A 25,034-nucleotide genomic window follows, 5' to 3' on the forward strand; every position below is an offset into this window, starting at 1 on the left:
TATACCACCAAGCTCCTATTCTAATATATAATTTTATTATAACAATGTGTGCAGGTCGTCATTTAGCTGGTTTGGCTGCCTTTCCCTACTTGACATTTCCCAGTTTCTCCAAAATGTTGCCTGAGTTGCTGTAACTATTATAAATGTTGCCCTGTCAAGTCATCTTTTATAAATCCCGATGCTTAGTGGGAAGTCGCATGCGCACATTTCGAGCCCCTTTTTCTGCTTAGGCAAGCTTTACAGGCTCCTGGACTCTGACTCGGCCACTCCAGGACATTCACTTTGTTGTTTTGAAGTTTTATTTGGCTTTATGCTTGGGGGGCGGCACGGTGGCGCAGTGGGTAGCGCTGCTGCCTTACAATTGGGAGACCTGGGGACCTGGGTTCACTTCCTGGGTCCTCCCTGCGTGGAGTTTGCATGTTCTCCTCATGTCTGCGTGGGTTTCCTCCCACAGTCCAAAGACATGCCAGTTAGGTGGATTGGCGATTCTAAATTGGCCCTAGTGTGTGCTTGGTGTGTGGGTGTGTTTGTGTGTGTCCTGCGGTGGGTTGGCACCCTGCCCGGGATTGGTTACTGCCTTGTGCCCTGTGTTGGCTGGGATTGGCTCCAGCAGACCCCCGTGACCCTGTGTTCGGATTCAGCGGGTTGGAAAATGGATGGCTGGATGGATTTATGCTTGGGGTCGTTGTGTTGTCTTGCTAAGGAAACAAATCCATCAGGTGTTCCCTCCAGGACTTCCACATATTTTGCTGCATTCTGTTGCCCCCTCCCAAACCTTCCAGGGCCTCCTGCAGAGAAACATCTCCACAGCCTGATGCTGACCCCACCATGCTGGGAAATGCTGTGTTATGGCTTAGCAGACTGTAGAACCTTTTCTAGTCTCTTCTGACATGTCCCGCTTGTTCTTTCTCTTTGCCACTCTCCATTGTAACCAGTAGGGGGTGCCCCCAAATCTTAAACACAATATCACCTAACATCTATCCATTCTTTTTTCAACCTGCTATATCCTAACTACAGGTTCACAGGGGTCTGCTGGAGCCAGTCCTAGCCAACACAGGGTGCATGGCAGGAAATACACCTCGGGCAGGGCGCCCGCCCCCTGCAGGGCACACACACACCCACACACCAAGCACACACTACGGACAATCTAGGATCGCCAATGCACCTAACCTGCATGTCTTTGGACTGTGGGAGGAAACCGACGCAGACACGGGGAGAACATGCAAACTCCATGCAGGGAGGGAAGCGAACTCGGGTCTTCTAACTGTGAGGCAGCAGTGCTTCCCACTGCACTACCGTGCCGCCCCCCAACATCTACCTTATGGTCAAATAAAGGGTTTCACTGAAAAGTTAATAAATGAAAAGCCATTGTCCCCCGAGTACCTGCACGTGTGATTGGAGACCAAATGTTGCTTATTCTGTAAAGAGATTCCAAAATGGCCTGATCATACTTGTGGAGACCCCTAGAAAAGATCTTGAATAACTGGATTAGATGGATCATTCAAACTTGCTCTTTTCACACGAGTCTCCAATTGTTCAATCGGTCATTCAGCTGATTTAAATGGAGACAAGTCGTCCCTCTGCTGTTTGGTGTCATCGTGTGTCCCACACTGAACATGGAGCAGAGAAAGCAAAGGAGAGAGTTGTGTGAGGAGATCAGAAAGAAAATGAGAGACAAGTCTGATAAAGACAAAGGCTAGAAGACCACCATCTCCAAGCAGCTTGATGTTCCTGTGATGACAGTTGCAAATATTATGAAGAAGTTTAAGGTCCACAGGACTGAAAACAAACTCCCTGGATGTGGCCACAAGAGGAAAATCAACCCTAGAATGGGCAGAAGGAGAGTGAGAATAGCAGAGAAAAAAGCCAAGGACAACTTCCAAAGAGATTGAAGATGAACTCTAAGGTCATGGGCCATACATGTCTGATCTCACCATCTGCCATTTTTTAGTGACGGTGGGCTCAATGGAAGAAGACCCAGGAGGACTTCGAGTCAAGTCAAGTCAAGTTGGGGAGCATGCACTGGTACAGTGTGTTGCTGCACCCACCACACGACGAAACAACTCAGGATCCCGGTTTGCAACCTCCCAGGCAGACATGTGGTCCAGTCCCACCCTCCGGAAAGGTGTTACGTGGGTGACCCCTTTGCCTGGCACAGCCACTCGGGTCCCCAACAATGAGGATCTTATGAGCCGGATCACCCTTGGGGAAATGCACCACATGGCCGTAGTGCCGTAACTGACGCTCCCTCACAATGCAGGTAACGTGCCTCATTCGGGACTCCATGAGCAACACAAAGTCAAACCAGCGGGACCCAAGGATTCTCCGAAGAGACACATAAAGGAGTCCAGTCTTCGTCTCAGGTCACTGGATAGCGTCCTTGTCTCACAACCATATAGCAAGACAGGAAGCACCAGGACACTAAAGACTTGGACCTTCATCCTTTTTCAGAGATAACAGGAGCTCCACACCCCCCTTTCCAGCGACCTCATGACCCCCCAATGCTCTCCCAGTCCATCTACTGACTTCATAGGAAGAGTCACCAGAGACATGAATGTCACTTCTGAGGTAAGTAAACCTCTCGATGAGGTCGACACTCTCTCTGCAAGCAGACACACTGCTGATGGCCGTGCCCAAGAGGTCATTAAAGGCCTGGCTCTTTGGTTTTTATCAGGACATTCAGAAGCCCGGCAACTCAGACTCCTCACTCATTCTCTTGAGACCCCGATCAGAGCTTCCATTGACTCCATGAAGATCACAGCATCATCAGCAAAGTCAAGATCCGTGAATTTTTCTTCACCAACAGATGCCCCACAGCCGCTGGACCCATTGACCCTGCCCAACACCCAGTCCATACAAGCACTGAACAGAGTAGGAGCAGAACACACCCCTGATGGACCCCCAGAATCAACTGGGAAATACGCAGAGGTCCTGCCTCCACTCTGCACAGCACTCACAGTACCAGTGTACAGGCCGGCCATGATATCCAGCAACCTCGATGGAATCCCACGAACCCTCAGGATGTCCCATAGGGCAGATCGATCAACTGAGTCGAACGCTTTGTGAAAATCAACACAGGCTGTAAAGAAACTCTGCCAATATTCGCGTTTGCGCTCCATGAGAACCCTCGGTGCCAGGATGTGGTTGATGGTAGCCTTCTTAGGTTTAAAACCAGACTGTTCCAGTCGCTGGTAGGTGAGCAAGTGACCAGGAGGACTTGACATAAAAAATACTGGAATTTGCTGAAAGTGCATACTGACAAGCCACTGTGCTTCTGGGAGAACATCCTTTGGGCAGATGAGACTCAGCTGGCGCTTTTTGACAAGTCACGTCAGGTCTGTGTCCACAGATGACAAAATGAAGCCTTCAAAGAAAAGAACAGCATGGCTGATGTGAAACATGGAGGAGGCTCGCTGATGTTTTGGGGCTTCTTTACTGCGTCTGGCCTGGGGTGCCTTGAGTCTGAGCATAGAACAATGAAATCTCAACAGGTCACTCATTAAGAAAAGGGTTAGAATGAAAACCTGCAGCCGCTGTGGTCCTCCAGGACAGGAGTTGGTGACCCCTGTGTTAGGCAACCTCCCTGAACGCGGCCACAAGAGGAAAATCAAACCAAGAATGGGCAGAAGGAGAGTGAGAATAGAAGACAAAAAAGCCAAAGACAACTTCCAAAAAGGTCCAAGCTGAACTCCAAGGTCGAGGTCCATCAGGGTCTGATCACACCATCTGTCACGTGTTGAGTGACAGGGGGCTCAATGGAAGAAGATCCAGGAGGACTCCACATCAAAAAATCCACACTGGAATTTACTTAAATGCGTATTGACAAGTCGCAATGCTTCTGGAAGAAGGTCCTTTGGACAGATGAGACAAAACTGAAGCTTTCTGGTAAGTCACATCAGCTCTGTGCCCACAGTTGACATACATGAAGCTTTCAAAGAAAAGAACATCAGACCTACTATGAAACATGGAGGTTGTGGGGCTGCTTTGCTGCATCTGGCATGGGGTGCCTTGAGTCTGTGCAGGAAACAATGAAATCTCAAGACCATCAAGACATTCTGGAGTGAAACGTCTTGCCCAGTGTCAGAAAGCTCAGTCTCAGTCACAGGTCATGGACCCTCGAACAGAATAAGGTGCCAAAACATAGAAGTAAAAGCACCCAAGAATGGACTATTGGACTCTTCGGAAGTGGCCTTTTAGGAGTCCATCACACATCTATGGAAAGATCTGAAACTTGGCAGTCTGGAGAAGACCCAGCTGGAGCAGTTTGCTCAGGACGAGTGGGCCACATGACCAGTGGACAGGTGCAGAAGTCTCATGGAGAGCTCCAGGAATTGCTTGTGTGCAGTGATTGCAAATTCTAAAGGCTGTGCCCCAAAATTTTAGGTGAAGGGTCCCATCATTTTAATTTGTAGTATGATTTGAAATATTCTGTTGAATCCCAACTCTCAACCAAAGTCCCCTTTGTGTTAAATATGGAATAAACAATCATGGGTGTGTGGAAGATGACCTGGACACAGACAGGCGGACACGTTCAAATCACCCACAACACGTTTATTCTCCATTCCTATTATTTACAATTGTGCAACACAGCCCCACAGTCCTGGCCAACACACAATACCTCACTTTCTTCAGGCTGCCTCCTTGCCTCCTCCAAGACCTTGTGATTCCTTCTCTCCCGACTCCAGCCCCCGAATGGAGGGAGGCGGCCCCTTTTATTCACACCCGGATGTGCTCCAGGTGTCTTCTGATGAGCTTCTGCTGGCACTCCCCAGTGTGGCGGAAGTACCTGCTCCGCACCCAGAAGCACTCAGGGTGTCCCTGATCCTCTTCCCCCGAGCACTTCCGGGTGTGGCGGAAGTGCTGAGGTCCAGTGCTCCATAGGCATTGGGGCGCCCCCTGGCGGTGACCACGGGCCCCTACAGGGTTGAGCTTCTATGCTCTGTTCCCGTGGTCCTCATAGCCACCAGGGCGGTCTGGGGGAGGTGTAAGCCCTCCACCGGTCCTCCGCGGCGTCCCGGCTGGGTCACCAAGGCCACCTGTGACAGGTGCCATTTACTTTTGTGATTTTCACAGAGAAATAACTGTGGGCTCTTCTTTCTTTGGTGGAGGGGTACCACCACATTTGTCCACATCTGTAAATTAGCAGACCCCCATATCACTTTGTGATGGTCAGCAAGTCCTTGGGCCGCAGGACGAGGGCATTAAAGTGCTTCACGTCTGTGCGGAGCTCATGGTAGGTCGGTGTTCTCCCCCTCGGCTCTTTGCTCCCTGCAGAGTCTGCCACTTTCAGAGTGCCAGTCCTACATGAACGCCCGCCTGCATCTGTCTGGCACCTGCCTGCCATCAAAGAACTGAGGCAATGCTGTGAATTGTGAGGCGGCTCCACCTCCACGCCGGGAGCCAATCAGCTGCCCCGACTAACCCCCCCCCCCGCCCCCCCCACCACCTTCATCCTGCTTTGCCGTGCCATGTGACACAGAGAGCTTATCACGGCTTATCGTAGTTGAAGGTCAAAGCTCCAGTCTGTGCAATCTGGCAGCAGCTGTGCTGAGCCCTGCGTCAACAGGAGCCATCAGATTAAGGCCGTCAGGAGGGGCGAGGGAAGTGGGCTCTCTTTGGAATTCTGGACGTTTGGCTTTCATTATCGAGCTTTAATTTAAAAGCTCTTTGTGACGCGTGCACGCTGAACTTCACTGTGCCAAGCACTTGCAGGCTTTTTAGGCGGAAAAGAAGTCCGGGTTATGTGATGCAGTAATCCACAGACAATGTAGGGGCAGGGAAACAGGCCTGAATCAAATAAACAGGAAAAGAAAAACATTTCAAAATGGAACTGTCCAGCCATCTTCTAACCTCCCAGTCCAAATCGGAGTCTTAGGAGCTGGAGAACATTCCAAGGTGGGGCACTGAGCACAAAGTAGGAGCCATCACAGGAAAGGATGCCACGCCAGCCCATCACAAAGCAAACTCACAGAGGCACATCGTTGGGACGTGGGAGGGAAACCGAATCAGACGTGGGGACAACGTGCAAAGGACACACAGACAGCGACTGGCGGGATGGGATTTGAGTCCTCTGGCACAAATATAGCGCCTTTCATGGTGCACCTTGCCATGCGGGGCTCAGTAAAGACCACGGGACATTGCTGTACAGATTATTACAATGATGCGTACTCATCCAGTCACATTATAACGCCTTTCACGATGCTATCGCAAAATGGTTGTAGGGAAGCATCTTGATCACTATAATATATTCAGCCATTCATCCACCAGTACTAACCCTACTAATGGGGGCAGAGGGCAGGTCAGGTCAGGTCAGGTTGGGGAGCCTGCACTGGTATAGCACATTGCCACACCCACCACATGACGAAACAGCTCAGGATCCTGGTTGGCAACTCCCCAGCCCCAGTCAGACACGCAGTCCTGTCCCCCCCACCTTGGAAATGACCCTCTATCTTGCTAGGTGTTACGTGGGAGACCCCTTGGCCTGGTCCACCACAATGAGGATCCTTGTAAGCCGGATCGCGCCGTAACTGACGCTCCCTCACAATGCAGGTCATGTGCTTCTGTGTTGCTCATGGAGTCCCGAATAAGTCAAACCAGCAGGACCTAAAGATCCTCCAAAGAGACACATGAAGGAGTCCAGTCTTCATCTCAGGTCACAGGATAGCATCCATGACTCACAAACAGGAAGAACCAGGACTCTAAAGACTTGTCCTTTTACAGAGGTGCCACACACTCCTTTCCAGCGACCTCATGCTCTCCCAATCCGTCTAGGAAGAGTCACCAGAGATGTGAATGTCACTGCCGAGGTTAGTAAACCTCTCGATGAGGTCGACACTCTCTCCGCAGACAGACACATTGCTGATGGCCGTGCCCAAGACGTCATTAAAGGCCTGGCTCTTTGATTTTTATCAGGACCCTCAGACTCCTCACTCGGTCTCTCGAGAGCCCCCATCAGAGCCTCCATTGACTTCTCTTAGGGCTGAGGTGATACAATAAAAATAAATAAGTAAATAATAAGGCACAGACTGAATCCAATAAATGAAACAAATAATTCATGTAACACCACCAGCTTTGTAATGCAGTATATCTATCCATCGTTCTAGCAGTTGTTAAACTCACTAAATATTTGGCAAAGGAAATAAAATAAAAATAACCAAAGTACATTACACACATAGTATGTGGAAAACATAAAGTATGGACTGAATCCAGTATATGAAACAAATCGATTCTATTGCACCTTTCGTGATATCTCATCATCCCCGACATTTTTATTCACAGGCTGATTCCACCACTGCTCTATAAAGCCCCTCTGGGGGTCTTTCCTGCCCACCGCTATCAGTGTTTCCTCCTGACGTCCCATGGTAAATGCTGACACTCTTATTAAAGTCCACTTTGCAATATGTGCACAATATACATTTAGTATTGATTGACTTATCTATTGATTGATTGATTTGTCCTATGAGTCTGTGTCTTTGGTTTTTATGTTTCTGCTGCTGTACGCTTCTAAATGTCCCCTTGGAGTTAATAAAGTTTATCTAATCTAATTTAAAGGTGCATTTTATTACAAGATGGTTTAACTGACAGAAGAGTCCAGAACAGTCATACTGTACAGTGTATCCATTCATTCATCAGTTAAAATACTAACCTAAAGTAGGCTGGGACAATGAAATATAAAATAAATAAAGTCAATGTATGTAGAAATAATAATGTACAGACAGCAAGTGGGACAAATCATTATGGAGCATACTTACTCCGATCCAGAACACTGTAACATACTCAGCCATTTATCTGTCTTTTGATTATCAAACCAATGCAATGAAAGCGAAAGCAAAAACACAGAAATTCATACAGTCGCTTATACAGCTTGTTTATATAGCGCCTTTCATAGGGCATATTGTCATGAGATTGTTTAACAGACAAGTCCAGACTTCTGTAATACATCAGGCCAACCATCACTTACTGAACTGAATTACCACGGGCTAAAAGTAATGAAATATGAATAAATAAATAGATTCAACATTTGTAGAAATAATAAGATACAGGCTGAGTTCAGTCAGTTCATTTTCACATAATGCCTTTCAAGATGCACAAGATCATAAAGGGACTGTAATACATCATCCAAAACTGTGTTATATAGAATAATGGCCACCCCAAAAATAATAAAAAAGGATAGATAGATAGATAGATAGATAGATAGATAGATAGATAGATAGATAGATAGATAGATAGATAGATAGATATGAAAGGCACTATAGATAGATAGATAGATAGATAGATAGATAGATAGATAGATAGATAGATAGATAGATAGATAGATAGATAGATAGATAGATAGATATGAAAGGCACTATAGATAGATAGATAGATAGATAGATAGATAGATAGATAGATAGATAGATAGATAGATAGATAGATAGATAGATAGATAGATAGATAGATATGAAAGGCACTATAGATAGATAGATAGATAGATAGATAGATAGATAGATAGATAGATAGATAGATAGATAGATAGATATGAAAGGCACGATAGATAGATAGATAGATAGGTATGAAAGGCACTATAGATAGATAGATAGATAGATAGATAGATAGATAGATAGATAGATAGATAGATAGATAGATAGATAGATAGATATGAAAGGCACTATAGATAGATAGATAGATAGATAGATAGATAGATAGATAGATAGATAGATAGATAGATAGATAGATAGATATGAAAGGCACGATAGATAGATAGATAGATAGATAAATAGATAGATAGATAGATAGATAGATAGATAGATAGATAGATAGATAGATAGATAGATAGATAGATAGATAGATAGATAGATATGAAAGGCACTATAGATAGATAGATAGATAGATAGATAGATAGATAGATAGATAGATAGATAGATAGATAGATAGATAGATAGATAGATAGATAGATATGAAAGGCACGATAGATAGATAGATAGATAGATAGATAGATAGATAGATAGATAGATAGATAGATAGATAGATAGATAGATAGATAGATAGATAGATAGGTATGAAAGGCACTATAGATAGATAGATAGATAGATAGATAGATAGATAGATAGATAGATAGATAGATAGATAGATAGATAGATAGATAGATAGATATGAAAGGCACGATAGATAGATAGATAGATAGATAGATAGATAGATAGATAGATAGATAGATAGATAGATAGATAGATAGATAGATAGATATGAAAGGCACGATAGATAGATAGATAGATAGATAGATAGATAGATAGATAGATAGATAGATAGATAGATAGATAGATAGATAGATAGATAGATAGATAGATAGGTATGAAAGGCACTATAGATAGATAGATAGATAGATAGATAGATAGATAGATAGATAGATAGATAGATAGATAGATAGATAGATAGATATGAAAGGCACGATAGATAGATAGATAGATAGATAGATAGATAGATAGATAGATAGATAGATAGATAGATAGATAGATAGATAGATAGATAGATAGGTATGAAAGGCACTATAGGTAGATAGATAGACAGATATGAAAGGCACTATAGATAGATAGATAGATAGATAGATAGATATGAAAGGCACGATAGATAGATAGATAGATAGATAGATAGATAGATAGATAGATAGATAGATAGATAGATAGATAGATAGATAGATAGATAGGTATGAAAGGCACTATAGATAGATAGATAGATAGATATGAAAGGCACTATAGATAGATAGATAGATAGATATGAAAGGCACTATATGATTAATAGATAGCTCTTAAGTCAGACCACACAGAGCTCAGAGGAGAGACACTCTTAACACCGCGCCTGTTACCAGAGCACAGCCGGATACTCTTGACTGCAGGGGGCGGGGTCTCAACGCATCAGGAGGGAGGCTGCTCTTCCAGCCAATGAAGTTCTACAACCTTTGAGTTTACATATTAATGAGGCTGATTAGCATACTCCATATATGGATGTTTCAGAGCAGCATCTAAGGCACGTTCACATTCCCACATTTGCGAGGTGGTTGTGATTTGTAAAGGGCACATTAATTTTAATTGTGTGTATGCCAAGTTTTATAAATCAGATTAAGTTTTTTTGGCATATGCATTCTGTGCGTGTTTTCAAGCTCAAATCTACATAAAGTTTTATAAATGAGGCCCCAGGCTGTACTCATAGTTTTATTAGTGGATCTCTAAATCAGAGGTGAGGCACTGTCTGTCAGTCCAAGAGGGCATTTGATATTTTCTGTAATGCTTTGTTATGAGTGCCCCTGGCACAGACTGGTCTGAGAACTTATTGAAATCCTTTGGTATTTTTTTATAGCTCCTTTCCCTTGAAGGCAAGCCTGCTACATAGAGCTTTCAGTTCCTGTCTGAAACCAACGGTGCCATCTTGTTGACTTGAGCTTACTGTTCTTCTCTTCTTCACAGCAGTACAACGAGGTCGTATCCCGCCTTCACACTCGGGAATCAGCCCCACCTCTACGCCAGGTGGTGGGGGCGGCGGTGGTGGAGGGGAGTACTTCAACGGGCAGCCTGTGTCGGAGCTCATATCCCAGCTGCTGAGGGCCGAGCCTTATCCAAGCAGCCGCTTCGGCTCCCAGTACAGCCAGCAGCACCAGCAAGGCAGCTCCGTGATGGGCATTGACAACATCTGCGAACTGGCGGCACGCTTGCTCTTCAGCACCATCGAGTGGGCACGCAACATCCCCTACTTCCCCGAACTGCCAGTGTCGGAGCAGGTGGCACTGCTACGGCTGAGCTGGAGCGAGCTCTTTATCCTCAACGCCGCGCAGTCTGCCCTGCCACTGCACATGGCGCCCCTGCTGGCTGCCGCTGGCTTCCATGCCTCCCCGATGTCGGCGGAGAGGGTGGTATCTTTCATGGATCAGGTCCGCGTCTTTCAGGACCAGGTGGAGAAGCTCATCAGGCTGCAGGTGGACTCGGCGGAATACAGCTGCCTGAAGGCCATCGCTCTGTTCTCGCCAGGTCAGTGAATAAAGGGAAAGAGCCTCAATGGGGCAAAGTGGGGGGTTAGTTTTAGTCACGGGTGCCTTAAATGGTCCAAAAGTGATGCAAAACAAAAGGAAAAATGAACTCTGAATGTCATTCAGTCAGCCCCGTTGTCCTGGGTTGAACCTGTTACCACGGAATAGCCTTTGTAAATGAATGGACACTAGGTGGCACTGTTGCCCACCTTTTTCCCAACAGACTGACACAGGTCACAGGTTAAAAGCACAAAGAAGGTTTTTAATTCTCTTCTGTCTTCTTTGTTTAGTGCCTCCAAAGCACCACAGCCACAATACCCACAACAATAAAGCACTAATCGTTTTCTCTTCTCGACTCCGGCTCGCTTGCTGGGTCTCCACCAGTCCTTTTTATAGTCCTTGACCTGGAGAGTTGTATTTTTCTTCAGCCCGGAAGTACTTCTGTCCTTCCGTAACCCCATAACTTGGGAGTACTACTATATGGGAAGCAGAAATCCCCATGTCTCCCTGCAGCATCACCTGGCAACACCCATGGTACCCAGCAGGGCTGTGAAGCCGAACTCCATATCCCATAGTGCCCTGCGGGAATCCGGGGCACCGCTATGCTGCATGGAGGTCTTGGGTGTGCCAATCCTGCCATCCATCACACCTTTAAATCAAGAGGCATCTGCGGGCATAACTGACTAGACCGTGAATATCTAACTCGGCCAAAGCTAAGAACTTCAATTTAATACCCAACTCCTTAATGATTACGACACACAGTGGCGTGCAAAAGTATTCACTCCCCTTGAAAGTCCTCCTAATGTTCTGCATGACAAAAGGTTTGTCCACATGTTTATCCCTTCAGTATTTTGAACGTGGACTCTTCTGCTGTAACATTACATTTCCAAAATCCAAATCAACCATTTTCTACAGAGATCTGACTGAAGAAGACAATCTCCAAAGTTTGTGTCTTTATACGTATGTGCTTTGGAAGCTCCAGGTTTACACAAATGACACAAAGGTGACAGTCATATTTAAACATGATGAGGTCCTACTTGTGAGTCCTTTCTATTGTCTCTGGATATAAAAAGCCCCCTTTGTAAGGCTGCAGTCCTTGTTGGACAAGCACTGCAACAATGAAGACAAAGGAGCATCAGCTGATTTTATAAAACAAAGACATTGAAATGCAGAAGGCAGGAAATGGCAACAAAAATATCAAAGAGTTTGAATGACCTGTTAAGGACTGCAGGGTCCATCATCAGAAAGTGGAAGGTTCATCACAGCACTCTGACTCTTACTAGAACAGGCCGTCCCTCCAAACTGAACATCACAGCAGGACGTCGATGAAAAATCCAACCGTTGCTCTCAGAGGTCTGCAGTGCTCTTTGACCGAGACTGGAGTGGAGGTGCGGGGGGTCCACAATTGTAAAAGTTCTCCATAAAACAGGCCTCAATGGGAGGGTAGCAAGAAAGAAGCTATTCCTTAAGAAGGTCCATGTAAACGCACGGATGGCATTTACTACAAAGCACGAGAACGACCCAGTTAAGATGAGGAAGAAGGTTTTATGGTCAGATGAGACCCAAATAGAGCTTTCTGGCCAGATTTTAAAGAGGTACTGTATGTGTGGTGTAAAACTAACACTGGCGATGCCTCAAGAAACACCAGACCTACGGAGAGATATGGTGGTGACAGCATCAGGCTATGGAGATGCTCTTCATGTGCTGTGTGGGGAACAGCCCGGACACAGACAGGTAGACATGTTGGTTTCACCACACACACATTTATTATACATTATATTTACAGTTCAGGTGCACAAACCCAATGCTGCAGCACCAATCACCCCTTGAGTCCTTGGCCACAACACAATGCCTCGTACTGTCTCTGGTCCACCTCCACTCCTCTCCTCTTAGCTCCGTTTTTCTCCTCCCAACTCTTACTCCTCACTGGAGGGAGGCGGCCCCTCTTATACGTCCCGGATGGACTCCAGGTGCATCCCGAGGAGCTTCTGTAGCCACACCCCTGTGTGGCGGAAGCTCTGGCGGTGCATCCGGAAGTCCTCCGGGTGTCTCCAACACTTCCGGGTGTGGTGGAAGTGCTGAGGTCCAGGGCTCGCAAGGCATCAGGGCGCCCCCTGGCGGTGACCACGGGCCCCCACAGGGTAGAGCTTCCAAGCTCTGTACCTGTGGCCCCCACAGCAACCAGGGAGGACGCCCCCTCGTGTTCTGGAGGAGGCACAAGCCCTCCTCTGGTCCTCCTGGGCATCCCGTCCGGGCATGAACCCCAGCCGGGTACCACAGCTGCGACTGGGAATCTGGTCAGAGTTGAAGGGACAATGGATGGACACAAATGATGCACAGTATTACAGGAAAACTTGTTGTAGTCCGCTTTGAACCTACTTCACGTGAGAAGATTCATCTTCCAACATGACAATGACCCTAAGCATGAGGCCAAAGTGACACTGGAATGGCTCAAAAACAGAAAGGTGAATGTTGTGGAACGGCCGAGTCAAAGGCCTGATCTTAACCATGTGGAGAATCAGTGGCACTGTTTGAAAACTGACGTCTAGAGGTGCCATCCCAACCAACCAGGTGGATCTCCGTCAATTCTGTTAAGAACAACGGAGAAGATTCACACCTGACCAATGTGCCAAACTGGGACATACCGACCCCAAAAGAGTGAAGGCTGTTACTGCAGCAAAAGGGTTCTTGACAAAGTGTGAAGGTGTAGGCCAGGCGTGTTCAACACGTCGCTCGCGGGGCTACCAGTAACTCGCAACCCCAAAGGGTTAATGAATCCTACATGAATTTGAAAACTTCATTAGTCAAATTAGGGGCGGGGCGATCTTTCCAAAAAAATCATATCACGATCCTTTTAACACAAAATCACGATCCACAATCTGAATTGCAGTCTCTCTTTTCAATGTGGCAGACACTTAAGAGAATATCCGGAGTCAAACTCATCAAGACCGAAGTAACTCTTTATTTTAAACTAGCTGAAATACCCAGCATTGCCCGGGAGGACAATAAAGTGGTTTCTTTTTTTGAACTGTTTGAGAAAAATAATTTAAAAAATCCTGCGGTGGGTTGGCACCCTGCCCGGGATTGGTTCCTGCCTTGTGCCCTGTGTTGGCTGGGATTGGCTCCAGCAGACCCCCGTGACCCTGTGTTCGGATTCAGCGGGTTGGATTATGGATGGAATTTAAAAAAACACAGCTTTAAAAATAAAAATAAATGAACAAACAATGAAGACTCACTAATGTGCTTGTTTTATGGCCTTGTATGTTTGTTATCATCCAGTTGACGCTCTGAACCGGCCAACTCTGTTTAATTTGAGAAGCAACAAGGGCGGGCGGTGGAGCTCAGACATAAAGAATGCTGGCAGTCGCCTTCAGTGCGCCCTCTGGCGGTCGTTCCAAGTATCAACTGGATGATAACATGTATACAGAACCACAAGATCACCCCCCACCCTACCCAGAAGGGGCTGGGTGTTAGGGCTGATTTCACCCTACAGTATTTTTAGTCGACCAATGAGAAACATGTGTACCAAGTTACATGAAAATCGCCGTTCGGAAGTGATGATGGAACATACGTACATACATACACATACAGTACAATGACTTTATATACAGTTTCTCATAAAAGTGAGTGCACCCCTAAGTGAAAAATGTCCAAATTGTGCCCAAAGTGTCAATATTTTGTGTGTCCACCATTATTTTCCAGCACTGCCTTAACTCTCCTGGGCATGGAGTTCACACGAGCTGCACAGGTTGCCACTGGAATCCTCTTCCACTCCTCCATGACGACATCACGGAGCTGGTGGATGTTAGAGACCTTGCGCTCCTCCACTTTCCGTTTGAGGAGGCCCCACAGATGCTCAATAACGTTTAGGTCTGGAGACATGCTTGGCCAGTTCAGCACTTTTACCATCAGTTTCTTTAGCAAGGCAGTGGTCATCTTGGAGGTGTGTTTGGGGTCCTTATCATGTTGGAATACTGCCCTGCGGCCCAGGGAGGGGATCACGCTCTGGTTCAGTATGTCACAGTACATCTTGGCATTCATGGTTCCCACAATGAACTGTAGCTCCCCAGTGCTGGCAGCACTCATGCAGCCCCAAACCATGACACTCCCGCCACCATGCTTGACTGTAGGCAAGACACACTTGTCTTTGTACTCCTCACCTGGTTGCTGCCACACACGCTCGACGCCATCTGAACCAAAGAAGCTGATCTTGGTTTCATCAGACCACATGGTTCCAGTAATCCATGTCCTTAGTCTGCTTGTCTTCAGCAAACTGTTTGCAGGCGTTCTTGTGCATCATCTTTAGAAGAGGCTTCCTTCTGGGACGACAGCCATGCAGACCAATTTGATACCATGTGCGGCAGGCGTATGGTCTGAGCATTGACAGGATGACCTCTGCAGCAATGTTGGCGGCACTCACACGTCTATTTTCAAAAGACAACCTCTGGATATGACGCTGAGCACGTGCACTCAGCTTCTTTGTTCGACCGTGGTGAGGCCTGTTCTGAGTGGAACCTGTCCTGTTAAACCGCTGTATGGTCTTGGCCACCGTGCTGCAGCTCAGTTACAGGGTGTTGGCAATCTTCTCATAGCTGAGGCCATCTTTACATGGAGCCACAATTCATTTTTTCAGATCCTCAGAGAGTTCTTTGCCATGAGGTGCCATGTTGAACTTTCACTGACCAGTATATGAGAGTGTGAGAGCGACACCACCAAATTTAATACACCTGAGACCTCGTAACACTAATGAGTCACATGACACCAGGGAGGGAAAATGGCTAATTGGGCACAATTTGGGCATTTTTCACTTAGGGGTGTACTCACTTTTGTTACCAGCGGTTTAAACGTTAATGGCTGTGTGTTGAGTTATGCTGAGGGGACAGCAAATTTACACTGTGATACAAGCTTTACGTGGACTACTGTACATTGGATCAAAGTGTCATCTTCAGTGTTGTCCCATGAATAGATATAATAAAATATTTGCAAAAATGTGAGGGGTGTACTCACTTTTGTGAGATACTGTATATATCTATAGACAAAGTTGAATTCAATTGTTCTCTCATTCGCTAGCTAAGCAGAGTTAAGGCACACGTCCCGAAGCTGGCGAGTGAGTGAGGAAGATATCCCCCCACACTTGGCCCGCTGCGTATTTCTCAGATTCGCAAAAATAAATCAGTACGGCAAGCGAATTGAGAGAAGTCGCAAAATCAACCGGAATGTTCAAGCAAATTATAGAAAGAAAACCTGATCTAAATCCATGAAGTAGTTCTCTCATTTAAAGCGGACAGATAGACAGACAGACATTAGATTTTATATATTATATACTAGCAAAATACCCTCGCTTCGCAGCGGCAATGTACTATCTCGGATGCATGCAAATAAATCGGTACGGCAAGCGAACTCTGCTAGCGAAATGAGAGAAGTCGCAAAATCAACCGGAATGTTCAAGCAAATGATCTAAATCTAAGTAGTACTGTCATGAAAAGCGGACAATCAGACAGACATTGGATTTTATATATTATATATTAGTAAACCTTCAGCATAATGTGCAGCTAAAGTCTCAACAGCATTCTCAGCATTTCTGGAGCTTAGTAGAGCCACATAGCCAAGGCCGGATTTTCCTATAGGCTAACTAGGCTTCAGCCTAGGGCCTCAAGATCAAGAGGGGCCTACATTCAAATTGTTAGCAAAATTAAAATTACACTATTCTAAAAACAGTGAACACTAAAACACTGAACCGAAAATAAGGAGAAATTCTACGCATATGACTAATAAACAAACATAAAAATGTATTGGTTAAGATCAACGCGTATTACGTATTTTATTATCTCTCATGTAATTTACAAACTTAAAAATGGAAGGTGAAAGGGCCTCATAAGTGGAATAGCCTAGGGCCTCTTTTCATATAAATCCGGCCCTGCACATAGCTATAAGAATGTTCACCAAGCAGCTCTGAAAATGTCTGCCTTGTTTGGGTCTCCATACCTCTGTGAGCCTGACGTGAATGTCATGAAGTCAAAGTTCAGAACAAGACTGACAAGACGAACATTTAAATGACTCCATCAGAGTGAACCTCAGTGGCTCCACTCCACCAGACACCTCAGTGCCAGTCATCTGACTCACTGAACAACACATCACACATGCCACTGGACCTGTGAATAAAGTGACATGTGACAAAGTGACAAATGAAGAAGTCCGATCTGTGGATTTGGAATTGAATTGTTTGGTTTTGACAGCATTCATGTTGTAATTCAGTAGTGTGAGATATGATAGAAAATGCATCCAGACACACAGAATGCACTTGCAGGTGAACTAAATATTTTTGTGATGTTTTAATGCAAAGTATGAGTTGTGGACACCAACATTTTGCAAATGTTCAGGCAAAACAAGCTTATGAGAAGCTATGAGAATAAACGTTAGAAAACAGGAGTAGCTCTCGGCCATTTTCATTTTGTAAAAGTAGCTCTTAGGGGAACAAAAGGTCGGAGACCCCTGGTGTAGGCCATAAATGCTTAGGCAAACATGAACTCTGGAGTTTTTCTTCTTCAGTTAAATCTCTACAGAAAATGGTGGATTTGGACTTTGGAAATGTATTGTTACAGCAGAAGAGCTCACATTAACAATACTGAAAGGAAAAATATGGGGACAAGTCTTCTGTCATGATGAACATTAGGATGACTTTCAAAGGGGCCGAATACTTTTGCATGTCGCTGTATGCCGACGTTGCCTTGGTGGACATTGGTGGTCTGTGGTGTTTTTTTTTTTTTTCTCACATTCCAGACGTAAGCTATTTACGTTAATTGTGGATTTTGCATGAGCCTGTATGAGTGAGTGATGAACGAAAATGATTCTCATGCTGAAAAGAAAAGAAGGTTAAAGAGCCAACATTTGGGCTATATTGCCAACATCAGGTGTAAAACTATAAAGGAAAGAGCAGGTAACCTCAATATAGGAGCGGAAGGAGACCAACAGGGAGGGCAGAATACATCCATCCATCCATTTTCCAACCCGCTGAATCCGAACACAGGGTCACGGGGGTCTGCTGGAGCCAATCCCAGCCAACACAGGGCACAAGGCAGGAACCAATCCTGGGCAGGGTGCCAACCCACCGCAGGACACACACAAACACACAAACACACCAAGCACACACTAGGGCCAATTTAGAATCGCCAGTCCACCTAACCTGCATGTCTTTGGACTGTGGGAGGAAACCAGAGCACCCAGAGGAAACCCACACAGACACTGGGAGAACATGCAAACTCCACGCAGGGAGGACCCGGGAAGCGAACCCAGGTCCCCAGGTCTCCCAAATTGCGAGGCAGCAGCACTACCCACTGCGCCACCGGCAGAATACATGAGAGCTGCCATTAGAGAAGATGAAGGGAGAGAAGGTCACAACGTTAGTCGGTATGGACACTAGAGGGCACTGTTGCTCCTTGTAAACTCTTTGAAAGGCTTTCCCCCACCACTGTCTCAAGTACATACACAATACAGTCAGTCAGTCAGTCAGTCATTGTCCAACCCGTTATATCCTAAGTACAGGGTCACGGTGGTCTGCTGGAGCCAATCCCAGCCAGCACAGGGCGCAAGGCAGGAACAAATCCCGGGCAGAGTGCCAACCCACCACAATACACAATACAGTACACGGTTGTTCTTTCTTTCTTTCTTTCTTTCTTTCTTTCTTTCTTTCTTTCTTTCTTTCTTTCTTTCTTTCTTTCTTTCTTTCTTTCTTTCTTTCTTTCTTTCTTTCTTTCTTTCTCTCCTCCCAGCAAGCTTTGTCCACCATCCACCCGACTTTGGCTCCCCGACGGGGTTTAAGGCAGTCCTTTTTATATTGGCCAACCCGGAATTACTTCTGCCCTTTCACTCATGTGGCACTGCCAGCACTTCTGGGCTAGGTGAAAACCTTGTCTCATATAAGTCCTCTACAGTACCCCCTGGCGGCACCCAACAGGGCTGAGATAAAGAACTCCAAGTCCCATATTGCCCTGTGGGAATCCGGGGCATTGCTGTAATCCCAGGGAGCTGCCATCTAGCGTCTTGGGGCCTCCCCGCCGAGATTTATGTGCCTTAAAGAAACTGCCTTCCCCCATCCTTCCATGGAAATGCTCCAAAATATCTTAAAGAACTTCTTATACTACAATCCACTACAAGAAACCTCCGTTTTACAAATACCTACCGCCTTCGCCCCCCTGTGGCCAAACTTCGTACAACGGGTGACTGAGCCTTTGCAGTGGCTGCTCCACAACTCTGTAATGTCCTACCAGAGAGCCTGAGAACACAGCAGATTGTGGGCTGTTTTAAAAAACAGGTAAAGACTTTTCTATTTAGGAAAGCTTATTAACAAGAATGCTATAATTATTGTTGTTTTATCTCTGTTTTTATGTTGCTTTGCCTTTGTTTAAACTCTTTATGTTACACTTTGAGATTTAATGCTAATGTAAAGTGCCCCTATAAATAAAATGCATTATTATTATTATTACTATTATTATTATAAAGGCATCACACGTACATTTAGACCTATTGGCATTTCTGTTAAACAACAGTGCCATCTAGTGTTCCTCATTAGTAGTCCACGCTGGAAATTGGCTTAACTTTGGCACCCTCTGCTGGCCACTCTAAACATAGCAATAGTGTTTGACTGTTCTGTGTTTCTTTAATGAATGTAAAATGCAAACAACATAAAAGAACATAAATATTTGGGGAGAACTTTCTCTTTTGAATATCAGGTAAGCTACCAAACATAATCTCAGAAGGTTTTCCTCATTCATAGCAATTTACAGTTTTTATGGAGTCCTTATTGTCACACATACAATGTACAGTGTATTTTTACTTGCATATGCTAATCAACATGACACATGTTGTCACCCTCCACCGACATGATTAGGCCATAGAACAAGGGTACCTGAAACTTCTGTCTTAACCAACAAGAGTCATTCACTAATGCTCTTAGACCTGCTCAAGCTCCTTCTCTCTCCTTTGTTGTTTTCCTTCTCAACCTTTTATTGGTTTTCGATACAGTTAACCACTTCCTGATAATCTCTTGACTCCCTTGATAAACTCAAAATCCATGGTTCTGCTTTGGGCGGGTTCAAGTTCTACCATTTCTGATTGATCCTTTTGTGTCTCCTGATGTAACTCCTTGTCCTCGCCACTGAAATGCCCCACAGGTGTGCCTCATGTGTCTATGTTGGGTCCACCTCTGTTTTCTCTCTACATTTGCTCCTTAGGAAATGTAATTTCTGTCCAAGGGTTCTCCTACCCTCCTGCATGCTGACAATGCACTGATCTTCCTCATCTTTCCCTCTTACAACACAAAGGTTTCAGACCAGATCTCCAACTGTCTCTCGGCCATCTCATCATGGATGAGTGCTCACCACTTTGAACCTAAACCTTTCAAAGTTAGACACCCTGTACTCACAAGTGTCTGAATATCTGTCTGTCTAGTTGCTGTGTCTCTGTTATCTGTCATTTGGTATAGGATTTTTTACTACAAATGTTTGTGATGCACCATCTGTTGAAATAACAAATTCAATGCATTTCATTACTACAAATGTTTGTGATGCACCTTCTGTTGGAATATCAAATTGAACGCATTTCATTACTACAAATGTTTGTGATCCACCATCTGCTGGAATAACAAATTCAATGCATTTCATTACTACAAATGTTTGTGATGCACCTTCTGTTGGAATATCAAATTGAACGCATTTCATTACTACAAATGTTTGTGATCCACCATCTGCTGGAATAACAAATTCAATGCATTTCATTACTACAAATGTTTGTGATGCACCTTCTGTTGGAATATCAAATTGAACGCATTTCATTACTACAAATGTTTGTGATCCACCATCTGCTGGAATAACAAATTCAATGCATTTCATTACTACAAATGTTTGTGGTGCACCATCTGTTGGAATAACAAATTCAATGCATTGCATTACTACAGATGTTTGTGAAGCACCTTCTGTTGAAATAACAAATTCAATGCATTTCATTACTAAAGATGTTTGTGATGCACCATCTGTTGGAATAACAAATTCAATGCATTTCATTACTACAGATGTTTGTGAGGCACCATTTGTTGGAATAACAAATTCAATGCATTTCATTACTACAGATGTTTGTGAGGCACCATCTGTTGGAATAACAAATTCAATGCATTTAATTACTACAGATGTTTGTGATGCACCATCTGTTGGAATAACAAATTCAATGCATTTCAATACCACATGCATTACAAAATACATTCCAATAAATGGTGGACTGCAAAGATTAACACTGAGCTCTACATTGATTATTTAGATTTCAACCCATCTTAGATGGGTATAACAGCTAGTCCTAAAATAAAACAGTAAAGTAAAATCCATAAATTAAATATTGTATTGTATTAAACAATCTGTACATTTTAATCCTTGTTACACCAATGCCTGATGAGATAGACTGGCCCCCCGATGTGTATGTTGTTTGCGTGTTCTCTCTGTCATGGACCGTCCACTTATTATTCCTGCCTTGTGTCTGATGCCTGCTGAGATATGCTCAAGATTCCCCATATACTTCCTCTGGATAAAATTATTTAGAAAATAGCTGGAGAGTCTAATTTGGGTTCACATTAAGTAAATGGTGTCATTCCTAAGCCTGTCCAGAAGGGGGCACCAGTTCATCTATTTTCCTAACCCACTTATCCAAGGCTGGGCAGCTGGAGTCATCGGGCACAAGTCCATCACAGGGAGTAAACTCACACACACACACACACACACACACGCTAAGGCCATTGTGGCATCTCCAGTTCATCTAACTGGCTTGTCTTTGGACTGTGGGAGGAAACCCAAGCAGATATGGGGACAGCATATTTGTAACCCAGAAGATGAGATATTTCCACAAAGTTACCACCTATAGCATTAACCCCTCGTTTCTCTGTTTTTTTTCTTTTTCTCTTTCAACACAGATGCCTGCGGCCTGACCGACCCTGCCCACGTGGAAAGCCTACAGGAGAAAGCCCAGGTGGCCCTCACTGAATATGTCCGCTCACAGTACCCCGGGCAGCCCCAGCGTTTCGGACGACTCTTGCTGCGGCTGCCCGCTCTCAGGGCCGTACCCGCCTCCCTCATTTCTCAACTTTTTTTCATGAGGCTGGTCGGGAAGACCCCCATCGAGACTCTGATTCGAGACATGCAGCTCTCGGGAAGCTCCATCAGCTGGCCATACGTCTCGGGGCAGTAATGTGTGTGACGGCTTCTGAAAACTGCCATAAAATATTAAAAAAAACAAACAAACCAACAAATCAATGGACAGCAATGGAATTATATACCTCCACTTTATTTTTGTTCTGGTACTTGATGCCTAATGTCTGCTGCAGTTTAGTAAAAGAGTAAGAATTATATTAGATTATATCGTTCATATTTGTAGCAGGTGCAGAATGTAATTGTGCGACTAACTTTGCAATTACATAGTGTATTAAAAAAGTATAAAGGCTACTCACCTGTCGTTTTTGTGTGACTTAAGTCCTCAGCCATTCCTGCTGCTGTCAGGCTTCCCGATTTTATTCTGCTTAAACTTGACTTTTTTTGACTGCTGCCATCTCTGCTGCTATTTGTTGAAGGAGATCTGGATTTGTTTTGTTCATTTTTGTAGTTATTACCGCTATTATTGTCGTTGGTATTTTATGTATTCCCCGTCTATTATCTCTTTGAGCTTTTACCCTTAGAGGAGTAGTCTGCTCAAAAACAGTGCATCCGGAAAGTATTCACAGCGCATCACTTTTTCCACATTTTCTTATGTTACAGCCTTATTCCAAAATGGATTAAGTTAATTTTTTTCCTCAGAATTCTGCACACAACACCCCATAATGACAACGTGAAAAAAGTTTGAGGTCTTTGCAAATTTATTAAAAAAAAAAAACTGAGAAATCCCATGTCCATAAGTATTCACAGCCTTTGCCATGAAGGTCAAAATTGAGCTCAGGTGCATCCTGTTTCCCCTGATCATCCTTGAGATGTTTCTGCAGCTTCATTGGAGTCCACCTGTGGTAAATTCAGTTGACTGGACATGATTTGGAAAGTCACACACCTGTCTATAGAAGGTCCCACAGTTGACAGTTCATGTCAGAGCACAAACCAAGCATGAAGTCAAAGGAATTGTCTGTAGACCTCCGAGACAGGATTGTCTCGAGGCACAAATCTGGGGAAGGTTACAGAAAAATGTCTGCTGCTTTGAAGGTCCCAATGAGCACAGTGGCCTCCATCATCCGTAAGTGGAAGAAGTTCAAAACCACCAGGACTCTTCCTAGAGCTGGCCGGCCATCTAAACTGAGCGATCAGGGGAGAAGGGCCTTAGTCAGGGAGGTGACCAGAACCCGATGGTCACTCTGTCAGAGCTCCAGAGGTCCTCTGTGGAAAGAGGAGAACCTTCCAGAAGGACAACCATCTCTGCAGCAATCCGCCAATCAGGCCTGTATGGTAGAGTGGCCAGACGGAAGCCACTCCTTAGTAAAAGGCACATGGCAGCCCGCCTGGAGTTTGCTAAAAGGCACCTGAAGGACTCTCAGACCATGAGAAAGAAAATTCTCTGGTCTGACGAGACAAAGATTGAACTCTTTGGTGTGAATGCCACGCATCACGTTTGGAGGAAACCAGGCACCGCTCATCACCAGGCCAATACCATCCCTACAGTGAAGCATGGTGGTGGCAGCATCATGCTGTGGGGATGTTTTTCAGCGGCAGGGACTGGGAGACTAGTCAGGATAAAGGGAAAGATGACTGCAGCAATGTACAGAGACATCCTGGATGAAAACCTGCTCCAGAGCGCTCTTCACCTCATACTGGGGCGACGGTTCATCTTTCAGCAGGACAACGACCCTAAGCACACAGCCAAGATATCAAAGGAGTGGCTTCAGGACAACTCTGTGAATGTCCTTGAGTGGCCCAGCCAGAGCCCAGACTTGTATCTGATTGAACATCTCTGGAGAGATCTTAAAATGGCTGTGCACCGACGCTTCCCATCCAACCTGATGGAGCTTGAGAGGTGCTGCAAAGAGGAATGGGCGAAACTGGCCAAGGATAGGTGTGCCAAGCTTGTGGCATCATATTCAACAAGACTTGAGGCTGGAATTGCTGCAAAAGGGGCATCGACAAAGTATTGAGCAAAAGCTGTGAATACTTATGGACATGGGATTTCTCAGTTATTTTATTTTTAATAAATTTGCAAAAACCTCAAGTAAACTTTTTTCACGTTGTCATTATGGGGTGTTGTGTGTAGAATTCTGAGGAAAAAAATGAATTTAATCCATTTTGGAATAAGGCTGTAACATAACACAATGTGTAAAACGTGATGCGCTGTGAATACTTTCTAGATGCACTGTATATTTTATATTTACATGTTATTTGTAGTGACGGCCAAAAAGGAATTCTTAATCTTGTATTTTCATGGAACAATGATATGGGCGTGAATGATGGGCAATGCGAAAATTTCCGGAATCAGTTGACAGCCCGTCGGTAGGGTGTAATTATTGAAAGTGTCGCTCCAGTCCCGACATCGCTCCGAGTTGATCGAGTGTGTATCTCTGACATTTATTCCACAATTGTGCGCGTGACTTTGCCGATTTTTTTTTCTCCAAACTGAAAAACAAAAATGCCGAGACACAGGATGATTGTGGGTTTTGACTTCTTTGGAACTTCTTGTTAGGATATCTGGGAACTGCTGCCGTCCATAACGGGCTCACAGGTGGGATTAAGATGGTCATTCGTGCCCACACTTGAACATTAGAACAGTCTAGATGAGGTGCAGCCCTAAGCGGAGAACATCGAGGGTCTGAGAGTCTCGTTTACAAGTGAAAGAAGAAGGGAGCGAGAGATCGACGTGAAGATCAGAACATTAGAACAATTAGTAGTTAATTACTAATGTGGCCCACCAAGGGGGCATACAGCCACCTCAATCCCGACACAGACAGACATGGGACACAAGTTCAGCACACACTCTTTTTGTTTTATCTTTCTTTTTTCTGTGGGAAACGCCTCCTCCCGTTTCCCACCTGTACAGC

At 44.9% G+C, this 25,034-nt stretch overlaps 1 protein-coding gene across 2 annotated transcripts in view; it reads left to right on the forward strand.

Moving 5' to 3' along the window:
* LOC114662871 (nuclear receptor subfamily 2 group F member 6-like) overlaps positions 1-22,473 on the forward strand; it is a 42,848-nt gene extending 20,375 nt beyond the window's left edge. Inside the window, exons 4-5 of one of the 2 annotated variants that reach the window (XM_028816580.2) lie at positions 10,440-10,994; positions 21,945-22,473. In XM_028816580.2, coding sequence (XP_028672413.1) covers positions 10,440-10,994; positions 21,945-22,219 — 830 coding nt within the window. In that variant the 3' untranslated portion in view covers positions 22,220-22,473. Of the gene's footprint in view, positions 1-10,436; positions 10,995-21,944 lie in introns of both variants that reach the window. The other variant, XM_028816579.2, reaches the window with a different exon arrangement.
* The last annotated feature ends 2,561 nt before the right edge of the window (positions 22,474-25,034 follow it).

The sequence above is a fragment of the Erpetoichthys calabaricus genome, chromosome 12 (genome assembly GCF_900747795.2).
Source record: "Erpetoichthys calabaricus chromosome 12, fErpCal1.3, whole genome shotgun sequence".
NCBI lineage: Eukaryota > Metazoa > Chordata > Cladistia > Polypteriformes > Polypteridae > Erpetoichthys > Erpetoichthys calabaricus.